Source organism: Hemibagrus wyckioides, linkage group LG26 (genome assembly GCF_019097595.1).
Source record: "Hemibagrus wyckioides isolate EC202008001 linkage group LG26, SWU_Hwy_1.0, whole genome shotgun sequence".
In the NCBI taxonomy this organism is placed as follows: domain Eukaryota; kingdom Metazoa; phylum Chordata; class Actinopteri; order Siluriformes; family Bagridae; genus Hemibagrus; species Hemibagrus wyckioides.
In genome coordinates this window covers 722734-736211 of record NC_080735.1, presented here as the reverse complement: position 1 = coordinate 736211, position 13478 = coordinate 722734, and the positions used below count along the sequence as shown (strand labels likewise).

Genomic DNA, 13478 nt, shown 5'->3' with positions numbered 1-13478 from the left:
GTGTGTGTAAATCTGTGTGTGTGTGTTTGTGTGTGTGTGTGTAAATCTGTGTGTAAATCTGTGTGTGTGTGTGTAAATCTGTGTGTGTGTAAATCTGTGTGTGTGTGTTTGTGTGTGTGTGTGTAAATCTGTGTGTAAATCTGTGTGTAAATCTGTGTGTGTAAATCTGTGTATCTGTAAATGTGTGTAAATCTGTGTGTGTGTGTGTGTAAATCTGTGTAAATCTGTGTGTGTAAATCTGTGTGTGTGTGAAAATCTGTGTGTGTGAAAATGTGTGTGAAAATGTGTGTGTGTGTGAGAAAATCTGTGTGTATAAATCTGTGTGTGTGTAAATCTGTATGTGTGTGTGTGTGTAAATCTGTGTGTGTGTGTGTGTAAATCTGTGTGTGTGTGTAAATCTGTGTGTGTGTGTTTGTGTAAATCTGTGTGTGTGTGTAAATCTGTGTATGTGAAAATCTGTGTGTAAATCTGTGTGTGTGTGTGTTTGTGTGTATAAATCTGTGTGTGTGTGTGTGTGTAAATCTGTGTGTGTGTGTTTGTGTGTGTAAATCTGTGTGTGTGTGTTTGTGTGTATAAATCTGTGTGTGTGTATAAATCTGTGTGTGTGTGTAAATCTGTGTGTGTGTGTGTAAATCTGTGTGTGTGTGTAAATCTGTGTGTGTGTAAATCTGTATGTGTGTGTGTGTAAAGCTGTGTGTTTGTGTGTGTAAATCTGTGTGTGTGTTTGTGTGTATAAATCTGTGTGTGTGTGTAAATCTGTGTGTGTGTAAATCTGTGTGTGTGTGTGTGTGTGTGTAAATCTGTGTGTGTGTAAATCTGTGTGTGTATAAATCTGTATGTGTGTGTGTAAATCTGTGTGTGTGTAAATCTGTGTGTGTGTGTGTAAATCTGTGTGTGTGTAAATCTGTGTGTGTGTGTGTGTGTGTGTGTGTAAATCTGTGTGTAAATCTGTGTGTGTGTAAATCTGTGTGTGTGTGTGTGTGTAAATCTGTGTGTGTGTAAATCTGTGTGTGAATGTGTGTGTAAATCTGTGTGTGTGTGTAAATCTGTGTGTGTGTGTAAATCTGTGTGTGTGTGTGTACGTGTGTGTGTAAATCTGTGTGTCTGTGTGTGTGTGTGTGTGTGTAAATCTGTGTGTGTGTGTGTGTAAATCTGTGTGTGTGTGTAAATCTGTGTGTGTGTGTAAATCTGTGTGTGTGTGTGTACGTGTGTGTGTAAATCTGTGTGTCTGTGTGTGTAAATCTGTGTGTGTGTGTGTGTGTGTGTGTAAATCTGTGTGTGTATGTGTGTGTAAATCTGTGTGTGTGTGTAAATCTGTGTGTGTGTAAACGTGTGTGTGTAAATCTGTGTGTCTGTGTGTGTGTGTGTGTAAATCTGTGTGTGTGTGTGTGTGTGTAAATCTGTGTGTGAGAAAATCTATGTATAAATCTGTGTGTAAATCCGTGTGTGTGTGTTTGTGTGTATAAATCTGTGTGTGTGTGTGTAAATCTGTGTGTGTGTGTAAATCTGTGTGTGTGTAAATCTGTATGTGTGTGTGTGTGTTTGTGTGTATAAATCTGTGTGTGTGTGTGTAAATCTGTGTGTGTGTAAATCTGTGTGTGTGTAAATCTGTGTGTGTATAAATCTGTATGTGTGTAAATCTGTGTGTGTGTGTAAATCTGTGTGTGTATAAATCTGTATGTGTGTGTGTGTAAATCTGTGTGTGTGTGTGTAAATCTGTGTGTGTGTGTGTAAATCTGTGTGTGTGTGTGTGTAAATCTGTGTGTGTATGTGTGTGTAAATCTGTGTGTGTGTGTTTGTGTGTGTAAATCCGTGTGTGTGTGTTTGTGTGTATAAATCTGTGTGTGTGTGTAAATCTGTGTGTGTGTAAATCTGTGTGTGTGTAAATCTGTATGTGTGTGTGTGTGTGTAAAGCTGTGTGTTTGTGTGTGTAAATCTGTGTGTTTGTGTGTAAATCTGTGTGTGTGTAAATCTGTGTGTGTATAAATCTGTGTGTGTATAAATCTGTATGTGTGTGTGTAAATCTGTGTGTGTGTGTGTAAATCTGTGTGTGTATAAATCTGTATGTGTGTGTGTAAATCTGTGTGTGTGTAAATCTGTGTGTGTGTGTGTGTAAATCTGTGTGTGTGTAAATCTGTGTGTAAGTCTGTGTGTGTGTGTGTAAATCTGTGTGTGTGTGTGTGTGTAAATCTGTGTGTGTATGTGTGTGTAAATCTGTGTGTGTGTGTGTAAATCTGTGTGTGTGTAAATCTGTGTGTGTATGTGTGTGTAAATCTGTGTGTGTGTGTGTAAATCTGTGTGTGTGTAAATCTGTGTGTGTATGTGTGTGTAAATCTGTGTGTGTATGTGTGTGTAAATCTGTGTGTGTATGTGTAAATCTGTGTGTGTATGTGTGTGTGTAAATCTGTGTGTGTGTGTGTGTGTGTAAATCTGTGTGTGTGTGTGTGTGTAAATCTGTGTGTGTGTGTGTGTGTGTAAATCTGTGTGTGTGTGTGTGTGTAAATCTGTGTGTGTGTGTGTATGTGTGTGTAAATCTGTGTGTGTGTGTGTGTGTAAATCTGTGTGTGTGTAAATCTGTGTGTGTATGTGTGTGTAAATCTGTGTGTGTATGTGTGTGTAAATCTGTGTGTGTATGTGTAAATCTGTGTGTATGTGTGTGTGTAAATCTGTGTGTGTGTGTGTGTGTGTAAATCTGTGTGTGTGTGTGTGTGTAAATCTGTGTGTGTGTGTGTGTGTGTAAATCTGTGTGTGTGTGTGTAAATCTGTGTGTGTGTGTAAATCTGTGTGTGTGTGTGTGTAAATCTGTGTGTAAATCTGTGTGTGTGTAAATCTGTGTGTGTGTGTGTGTAAATCTGTATGTGTGTGTGTGTGTAAATCTGTATGTGTGTGTGTGTGTAAATCTGTGTGTGTGTGTAAATCTGTGTGTGTGTGTAAATCTGTGTGTGTGTGTGTGTAAATCTGTGTGTAAATCTGTGTGTGTGTGTGTAAATCTGTTTGTGTGTGTAAATCTGTGTGTAAATCTGTGTGTGTATGTGTGTGTAAATCTGTGTGTGTGTGTGTAAATCTGTGTGTATAAATCTGTGTGTGTGTGTAAATCTGTATGTGTGTGTGTGTAAATCTGTGTGTGTATTTGTGTGTAAATCTGTGTGTGTGTGTGTGTGTGTAAATCTGTGTGTGTATGTGTGTGTAAATCTGTGTGTGTATGTGTGTGTAAATCTGTGTGTGTAAATCTGTGTGTGTGTGTGTAAATCTGTGTGTGTGTGTGTAAATCTCTGTGTGTGTGTGTAAATCTCTGTGTGTGTGTAAATGTGTGTGTGTATGTGTGTGTAAATCTGTGTGTGTGTGTGTGTAAATCTGTGCATATGTGTGTAAATCTGTGTGTAAATGTGTGTGTGTGTAAATCTGTGTGTGTAAATCTGTGTGTGTAAATCTGTGTAAATGTGTGTGTGTGTAAATCTGTGTGTAAATCTGTGTGTGTGTAAATCTGTGTGTAAATGTGTGTGTGTAAATGTGTGTGTAAATGTGTGTGTGTAAATCTGTGTGTAAATGTGTGTGTGTGTGTGTAAATCTGTGTGTAAATGTGTGTGTGTAAATCTGTGTGTAAATGTGTGTGTAAATCTGTGTGTAAATGTGTGTGTGTAAATCTGTGTGTAAATCCGTGTGTAAATCTGTGTGTAAATGTGTGTGTGTAAATCTGTGTGTAAATGTGTGTGTGTAAATCTGTGTGTAAATGTGTGTGTAAATCTGTGTGTAAATGTGTGTGTGTGTAAATCTGTGTATGTGTGTGTGTAAATCTGTGTGTAAATGTGTGTGTAAATGTGTGTGTGTAAATGTGTGTGTGTAAATCTGTGTAAATCTGTGTGTAAATCTGTGTGTGTGTAAATCTGTGTGTAAATGTGTGTGTGTGTGTAAATCTGTTTGTAAATCTGTTTGTGTGTAAATCTGTGTGTAAATGTGTGTGTGTAAATCTGTTTGTAAATCTGTTTGTGTGTAAATCTGTGTGTAAATGTGTGTGTGTAAATCTGTGTGTGTAAATCTGTTTGTAAATCTGTTTGTGTGTAAATCTGTGTGTAAATGTGTGTGTGTAAAAATCTGTGTAAATGTGTGTGTAAAAATCTGTGTGTGTGTAAATCTGTGTGTAAATGTGTGTGTGTGTAAATCTGTGTATGTGTAAATGTGTGTGTGTAAATGTGTGTGTGTAAATCTGTGTGTAAATCTGTGTGTAAATCTGTGTGTGTGTAAATCTGTGTGTAAATGTGTGTGTGTGTAAATCTGTGTGTGTAAATCTGTGTGTCAATGTGTGTGTGTGTAAAAATCTGTGTGTAAATGTGTGTGTGTGTGTGTAAATCTGTGTGTGTGTGTGTAAATCTGTGTGTAAATGTGTGTGTGTGTGTAAATCTGTGTGTGTAAATCTGTGTGTAAATGTGTGTGTGTGTGTAAATCTGTGTGTGTGTAAATCTGTGTGTAAATGTGTGTGTGTAAATCTGTTTGTAAATCTGTTTGTGTGTAAATCTGTGTGTAAATGTGTGTGTGTAAATCTGTTTGTAAATCTGTTTGTGTGTAAATCTGTGTGTGTGTGTGTGTGTGTGTAAATCTGTGTGTGTATGTGTGTGTGTATGTGTGTGTAAATCTGTGTGTGTAAATCTGTGTGTGTGTGTGTAAATCTGTGTGTGTGTGTAAATCTGTGTGTGTGTGTGTAAATCTCTGTGTGTGTGTAAATGTGTGTGTGTATGTGTGTGTAAATCTGTGTGTGTGTGTGTAAATCTGTGCATGTGTGTGTAAATCTGTGTGTAAATGTGTGTGTGTAAATCTGTGTGTGTAAATCTGTGTAAATGTGTGTGTGTGTAAATCTGTGTGTGTGTAAATCTGTGTAAATGTGTGTGTGTGTAAATCTGTGTGTAAATCTGTGTGTGTGTAAATCTGTGTGTAAATGTGTGTGTGTAAATGTGTGTGTAAATCTGTGTGTAAATGTGTGTGTGTAAATCTGTGTGTGTAAATCTGTGTGTAAATCTGTGTGTAAATGTGTGTGTGTAAATGTGTGTGTGTAAATCTGTGTGTAAATGTGTGTGTGTGTAAATCTGTGTGTGTGTAAATCTGTGTAAATGTGTGTGTGTGTAAATCTGTGTGTAAATGTGTGTGTGTGTAAATCTGTGTGTAAATCTGTGTGTGTAAATCTGTGTGTAAATGTGTGTGTGTAAATCTGTGTGTGGGTAAACCTGTGTGTGTATATCTGTGTGTAAATCTGTGTGTAAATGTGTGTGTGTAAATGTGTGTGTGTAAATCTGTGTGTGTGTGTTTGTGTGTATAAATCTGTGTGTGTGTGTAAATCTGTGTGTGTGTAAATCTGTGTGTGTGTAAATCTGTATGTGTGTAAATCTGTGTGTAAATCTGTGTGTGTGTGAGTGTAAAGCTGTGAGTAAATGTGTGTGTGTAAATCTGTGTGTAAATGTGTGTGTGTAAATCTGTGTGTAAATCTGTGTGTGTAAATCTGTGTGTGTAAATCTGTGTGTAAATGTGTGTGTGTGTAAATCTGTGTGTGTGTAAATCTGTGTAAATGTGTGTGTGTGTAAATCTGTGTGTAAATCTGTGTGTGTGTAAATCTGTGTGTGTAAATGTGTGTGTAAATGTGTGTGTGTAAATCTGTGTGTAAATGTGTGTGTGTGTGTGTAAATCTGTGTGTAAATGTGTGTGTGTAAATCTGTGTGTAAATGTGTGTGTAAATCTGTGTGTAAATGTGTGTGTGTAAATCCGTGTGTAAATCCGTGTGTAAATCTGTGTGTAAATCTGTGTGTAAATGTGTGTGTAAATCTGTGTGTGTGTAAATCTGTGTGTAAATGTGTGTGTGTAAATCTGTGTGTAAATGTGTGTGTGTAAATCTGTGTGTAAATGTGTGTGTAAATCTGTGTGTGTGTAAATCTGTGCATGTGTGTGTGTAAATCTGTGTGTAAATGTGTGTGTAAATGTGTGTGTGTAAATGTGTGTGTGTAAATCTGTGTGTAAATCTGTGTGTGTGTAAATCTGTGTGTGTGTAAATCTGTGTGTAAATGTGTGTGTGTGTAAATCTGTGTATGTGTAAATCTGTGTGTAAATGTGTGTGTAAATCTGTGTGTGTAAATCTGTGTGTAAATGTGTGTGTGTGTAAATCTGTGTGTCAATGTGTGTGTGTGTAAAAATCTGTGTGTAAATGTGTGTGTGTGCGTAAATCTGTGTGTGTGTAAATCTGTGTGTAAATGTGTGTGTGTGTGTGTGTAAATCTGTGTGTAAATGTGTGTGTGTAAATCTGTGTGTGTGTAAATCTGTGTGTAAATGTGTGTGTGTGTGTAAATCTGTGTGTAAATGTGTGTGTGTGTGTAAATGTGTGTGTGTAAATCTGTTTGTAAATCTGTTTGTGTGTAAATCTGTGTGTAAATGTGTGTGTGTAAATCTGTTTGTAAATCTGTTTGTGTGTAAATCTGTTTGTAAATCTGTTTGTGTGTAAATCTGTGTGTAAATGTGTGTGTGTAAAAATCTGTGTAAATGTGTGTGTAAAAATCTGTGTGTGTAAATCTGTGTGTAAATGTGTGTGTGTAAATCTGTGTGTAAATGTGTGTGTGTAAAAATCTGTGTGTGTGTAAATCTGTCTGTGTTTACATCTGTATGTGTGTATAAATGTGTGTGTTTGTGTAAATCTGTATGTGTGTGTAAATCTGTGTGTGTGTGTAAATGTATCTGTGTGTAAAAAAAAAAAAAATGTGTGTGTGTGTAAAAATCTGTGTGTAAATGTGTGTGTGTGTAAATCTGTGTGTGTGTAAATCTGTGTGTAAATGTGTGTGTGTGTGTGTAAATCTGTGTGTAAATGTGTGTGTGTGTGTAAATCTGTGTGTGTGTAAATCTGTGTGTAAATGTGTGTGTGTGTGTAAATCTGTGTGTGTGTAAATCTGTGTGTAAATGTGTGTGTGTAAATCTGTTTGTAAATCTGTTTGTGTGTAAATCTGTGTGTAAATCTGTTTGTAAATCTGTTTGTGTGTAAATCTGTGTGTGTGTGTGTGTGTGTGTGTAAATCTGTGTGTGTATGTGTGTGTGTATGTGTGTGTAAATCTGTGTGTGTAAATCTGTGTGTGTGTGTGTAAATCTGTGTGTGTGTGTAAATCTGTGTGTGTGTGTGTAAATCTCTGTGTGTGTGTAAATGTGTGTGTGTATGTGTGTGTAAATCTGTGTGTGTGTGTGTGTGTAAATCTGTGCATGTGTGTGTAAATCTGTGTGTATGTGTGTGTGTGTGTATATGTGTGTGTGTAAATCTGTGTGTAAATGTGTGTGTGTGTAAATCTGTGTGTAAATGTGTGTGTGTAAATCTGTGTGTAAATCTGTGTGTGTAAATCTGTGTGTAAATGTGTGTGTGTAAATCTGTGTGTAAATCTGTGTGTGTAAATCTGTGTGTGTAAATCTGTGTGTAAATGTGTGTGTGTGTAAATCTGTGTGTGTGTAAATCTGTGTAAATGTGTGTGTGTGTAAATCTGTGTGTAAATCTGTGTGTGTGTAAATCTGTGTGTGTAAATGTGTGTGTGTAAATCTGTGTGTAAATGTGTGTGTGTGTGTGTAAATCTGTGTGTAAATGTGTGTGTGTAAATCTGTGTGTAAATGTGTGTGTAAATCTGTGTGTAAATCCGTGTGTGTAAATCTGTGTGTAAATCCGTGTGTAAATCTGTGTGTAAATGTGTGTGTAAATCTGTGTGTAAATGTGTGTGTAAATCTGTGTGTAAATGTGTGTGTAAATCTGTGTGTGTGTAAATCTGTGTGTAAATGTGTGTGTGTAAATCTGTGTGTAAATGTGTGTGTGTAAATCTGTGTGTAAATGTGTGTGTGTAAATCTGTGTGTAAATGTGTGTGTAAATCTGTGTGTGTGTAAATCTGTGTATGTGTGTGTGTAAATCTGTGTGTAAATGTGTGTGTAAATGTTTGTGTAAATGTGTGTGTGTAAATCTGTGTGTGTGTAAATCTGTGTGTGTAAATCTGTGTGTGTGTAAATCTGTGTATGTGTAAATCTGTGTGTAAATGTGTGTGTAAATCTGTGTGTGTGTAAATCTGTGTGTAAATGTGTGTGTGTGTAAATCTGTGTGTCAATGTGTGTGTGTGTAAAAATCTGTGTGTAAATGTGTGTGTGTGCGTAAATCTGTGTGTGTGTAAATCTGTGTGTGTGTGTGTAAATCTGTGTGTAAATGTGTGTGTGTAAATCTGTGTGTGTGTAAATCTGTGTGTAAATGTGTGTGTGTGTGTAAATGTGTGTGTGTAAATCTGTTTGTGTGTAAATCTGTGTGTAAATGTGTGTGTGTAAATCTGTGTGTGTGTAAATCTGTGTGTAAATGTGTGTGTGTGTGTAAATGTGTGTGTGTAAATCTGTTTGTAAATCTGTTTGTGTGTAAATCTGTGTGTAAATGTGTGTGTGTAAATCTGTTTGTAAATCTGTTTGTGTGTAAATCTGTTTGTAAATCTGTTTGTGTGTAAATCTGTGTGTAAATGTGTGTGTGTAAAAATCTGTGTAAATGTGTGTGTAAAAATCTGTGTGTGTGTAAATCTGTGTGTAAATGTGTGTGTGTAAATCTGTGTGTAAATGTGTGTGTGTAAAAATCTGTGTGTGTGTAAATCTGTCTGTGTTTACATCTGTATGTGTGTATAAATGTGTGTGTTTGTGTAAATCTGTATGTGTGTGTAAATCTGTGTGTGTGTGTAAATGTATCTGTGTGTAAAAAAAAAAAAATGTGTGTGTGTGTAAAATCTGTGTGTGTGTGTGTGTGTGTGTGTGTAAAATCTGTGTGTGTGTGTGTGTGTGTAAAATCTGTGTGTGTGTGTATAAAATCTGTGTGTAAACCTGTATGTGTGTGTGTGTAAATCTGTGTGTGTAAATCTGTATTTGTGTGTGTGTAAACACACCACACACAAATCACACACCACACACCCAAAACACACACACACACACACCACACAACACACACACACACCCAAAACACACAACACATACAAAACACACACACACAACACACAAATCACACACCACACACACACACACACAACACACACACCACACACAAATCAAACACAAATACAACAAACACACAAATCCTGAGCTTGAGCTCAGAAACCAAACTGAACACCTCACTCAGATGCTCCATCACTACAGTCTCAGCTAAATAAAGAACACTCCAGGGTTCTGCTCAAACTGTGTGTGTGTGTGTGTGTGTGTGTGTGTGTGTGTGTGTGTGTGTGTTACCTGAGGGTCACTTCTTAAAGAAGCCACTCCTCCTCCTCCAAGTGAATTGTGAATCAGGAAGTTTAAACCACAGACACCAGGCAACTCGAACCTGGAAGAAAACACCTCTGTTATTAAAATGTGTGTGTGTGTGTGTGTGCGCGCGCTGCATGTGTGTGCGTCCGTGTGCGTGCTTGTGCGTGTGCTTGTGCGCACTCTCGTGTGCACGTACGTGTGTGTACGCGTGCGCGTGCGTGTACGTGTGCATGTGTGTGTGTGCGTGTGTGTGCGTGTGCATGTGTGTACGTGTGTGTGTGTACGTGTGTGTGCATGTGTGTACGTGTGTGTGTGTGTACGTGTGTATACGTGTGTGTGCGTGTATACGTGTGTGTACGTGTGTGCGTGTGCACGCGCGTGTGATTGTTCATTTTTCGTGTTTTTCTGTTAACACAGTTTTACGTTATTGTTATTAAAGTTATGAAACTGATATCAGATAGAATATTAATAATGAAGTGTAATGTTGAGGTGTGTGTTCATGGTGACAAGACACACCACCCTGTTCCTCTCACCGGGTCACAGAGGGCAGATCACCGGCGTCCTTCTTAATCAGGTGCTGAAAGAATTTCTCCACCACTTCAGCGGTCAAAAACTTCTTCAGGTACGGAAAGTAGAGTGGATGTCTCGCTATAACTCCTGAAACAGACGAAATCAAATCATCAAGGTGTCGTTCATTCGGTTTATTTATATCCTCACCCACAGCCTACACACCTCAGCACTTACACAGTCTACCTGTTTACTGTGTAGAGAGACCGGTACAGTGACATTAACACTAAACACTGCAGGGAAATACAGAAGAGTCTCTCAGATGATCATGAAGTACGCTGTATAGCCAAAAGTATTGGGACACCCCTCCAGATCATTGAATTCAGGTGTTTTTCAGGGGTTGGGCTCCGCCCCTTAGTTCCAGTGAAAGGAACTCTTAATGCTTCAGCTTCATACCAAGACATTTTGGACAATTTCATGCTCTTTGTGGGAACAGTTTGGGGATGACCCCTTCCTGTTCCAACATGACTGTACACCAGTGACCAAAGCAAGGTCCATAAAGACATGGATGAGTGAGTTTGGTGTGGAGGAACTTGACTGGCCTGCACCTCAACCCCATAGAACACCTTTGGGACGAATTAGAGTGGAGACTGTGAGCCAGACCAACACTGGGACGTCTGCCTTTCCATGCACATGAATGTAATATGGAGTTATCCCACCCTTTGCAGCTATAACAGCTTCAATTCTTCTGGGAAGGATTTCCACAAGGTTTAGGAGTGTGTTTATGGGAATTTTTGACCATTCCTAGAGAAGTGCATTTGTGAGGTCAGGCACTGATTCTGGACGAGAAGGTCTGGCTCTCAGTCTCCACTCTAATTCATCAAAAAAAATGTATATGTTTAACTCTGGACATTTCACTGGACATCTTGAATAAAAGAATGCAGAATTTACTGTAAAAGATTTTCATTTATAGCAGCATAAATCAAAGTGAGATTAAATTACATTTTAAACTAAACTACATCAGCAAACTGACCGCTAATCTAAAAAACACGTGAATTCATGTCCAGTAAATAAAAAGACGTGAAGGTGGAGTCTGAGGAACATCTCACCGATATTCGCAGAGTCTCCTTTATCTCCACTTCGTGTAAAAGCCAAGTCTTCAAGTCTGTAGGTGTGAGGACCGCTGGGAAGATCTGAGGAACATCACAGACCACAGCATGCTTCATATACACACACACATACACCCACTGCTACCCAACACCAGGGCAGTGTGTAACACCTGTGTGTGTGTGTGTGTGTGTGTGTGGTTATTTACAGTTCACACTCACTGTTCATATAAAAAATGTTTGTGTTTATATGAACAGTGAATGTTAACTGAAAATAACCACACACACACACACACACACACACACACACACACACACACACACACACTCTGGACCCAGTCACTGCTCAGGCTGCTGATGACCACCACAGAAACACAGTGGACACTTCCTGCTTCCTGTCCTGATCAGATTTATGGTGGAATTATTTATCACTGTTTCATCATAAACAACAATGAATAACTCTCAATAAACAAATAAACATTAGAAACTTCAGAAAGAGTTTGAACATAAAGCTGATCTGAGCCAAAAACCAGGATAAAACTCTGCAGGAATTAAACATGTTCAGGAAACAAAACTGTGAGTTAGTGGTGTGAGAGACAACAGCAGAACAGTTACTTAGTGTGTGTATGTGCGTGTGTGTGTGTGAATGTGTATGTGTGTGAGTGTGTATGTGTATGTGCGTGTGTGTGTGAATGTGTGAGTGTGTGTGAGTGTGTGTGTGTGAGTGTGTATGTGTGAGTGTGTGCGTGTGTGTGTGTGTGAGTAGTAATGAAAGGGTTTTGCATTTCATTTGCTGTCCTGACAACTGACCAGAGTTTTTATATAACCACACAGTGAAGGAAACTCTACAATACACTTGTGTCTCTTTCTCAGAGGCTGGCTGAGTTCTCTGGTTAGTTCTTTATTAGTTCTCTGGTTAGTTCTTTATTAGTTCTCTGGTTAGTTCTTTATTAGTTCTCTGGTTAGTTCTCTGGTTAGTTCTTTATTAGTTCTCTGGTTAGTTCTTTATTAGTTCTCTGGTTAGTTCTTTATTAGTTCTCTGGTTAGTTCTCTGGTTAGTTCTTTATTAGTTCTCTGGTTAGTTCTTTATTAGTTCTCTGGTTAGTTCTTTATTAGTTCTCTGGTTAGTTCTCTGGTTAGTTCTTTATTAGTTCTCTGGTTAGTTCTTTATTAGTTCTCTGGTTAGTTCTTTATTAGTTCTCTGGTTAGTTCTTTATTAGTTCTCTGGTTAGTTCTTCAGTTAAAAAAGAACAAATAATTCAAAGCTATTATTCAAAGTTATTAAGCTATTTTAATTATATTAAAACCTTCTACAAATTTAGTTGTGTCATGATTAAGTTGATTTCACTGTGTGTGTGTGTGTGTGTGTGTGTGAGAATGAGAGTGTACAGATGTGCTGTGTTGAACAGGTCATAAATGTATTCTCTAATGAAAGGCTCTGGTCATCTCTTGCTCCGTCCTGCTGCCCAATAAACTGAAGCACACAGAGACTGAAGGATGGAGTGCTCATGACCTCGTGCCAAAAAAACACTGAAAAGTTTGTTTTTCACTGGCTTAAGCATGCGCACACACACACACACACACACACACACACACAAAAGCCTCCTGGGAAACAGAGTGTGTAGAATGAGCTCAGCAGAATGAACAGTGTTCTTATATAAGCGTCTTTACGTGGCTGGTCTTGTGCTTTGAGCTCCGAACACTGACCTCTATAAAGGCCGGCCTCAGTGGAGCTTCTCTTCGTGTCCGTGTTTAAAAACATTCCACCTTTTTAACGCTGCATCCTTTATTCTGACATTAGGACGTGAATGTATAAAGCTTTTAAAGAGTGTGTGTGCTTATGTTTCTGGAAAGCCGGACTGGTTTAGTTCTGCTGGAAACCAGTTCAGTCCCTCATGTTCCCAGAACAGGGAAACTGGTGTAAGATCACATGAATGCATAATTTCACAGAACATTTCTATTCAGATCACACGAACCTGTAGGGATGTAATTTTGCTCCAGGAGCTGAGAGGAAGAGTAAAGTCCTTCAGGTGAAGAACACTCTGTCTCTCTGAACGTCTCCATCAGCTCTCCATTCAGATAGATGTTCACCTAAAATCAGTCACATGTCAGTGAAAGGTCCAGTTTATCAGCAGGTGAAGAAACACAAACTACTGACTGTACTGTGAAGCAGCCGGACTCTCCTTCTGTCCACACCACGCTTTGTCCTGCACATGCTCCTGATGGTCAGGATCAGTGGACAGGTCAAATACACACACTGTGGGTAATTAAACTCCAGACCCAGACCCAGACCCAGACCCAGACCCGGGCCCAGGCCCAGCTACATCAATGGCTGTACGCATTTATTAAAAAAAACACAGAAATGATAACCAGAAATTCCTAGCATACACCAAGGGAAAAAAGATGCTAATCTCTGTAGCGTGTCCAGATGTGGCTGCAGTTTAATCAGATGTGTGAAAATCACAATAATAACAATAAACTAAAACAGAGTTCTGTTTTCCTCCATTTTTTACCCTCTGAAGAGACCACAGTCCACATGTTATCTACTGACTAATAATAAAGTCTTCACACATAAACAGAGGAAACTCTCCCAGAAGCAGGACCGT

The 13478-nt window shown here is 38.4% G+C and overlaps 1 protein-coding gene across 1 annotated transcript in view; it reads right to left on the bottom strand.

Moving 5' to 3' along the window:
* The window catches only part of lratb.1 (lecithin retinol acyltransferase b, tandem duplicate 1), a 46953-nt gene that overhangs the window by 10312 nt on the left and 23163 nt on the right, over positions 1–13478 (bottom strand). Inside the window, exons 16-19 of the mRNA XM_058380215.1 lie at positions 12849–12963; positions 10876–10959; positions 9793–9916; positions 9245–9335 (exon numbers count right to left, since the gene is read on the bottom strand). Of these exons, the coding sequence (XP_058236198.1) occupies positions 9245–9335; positions 9793–9916; positions 10876–10959; positions 12849–12963 (414 nt within the window). The remainder of the gene's footprint in view (positions 1–9244; positions 9336–9792; positions 9917–10875; positions 10960–12848; positions 12964–13478) is intronic.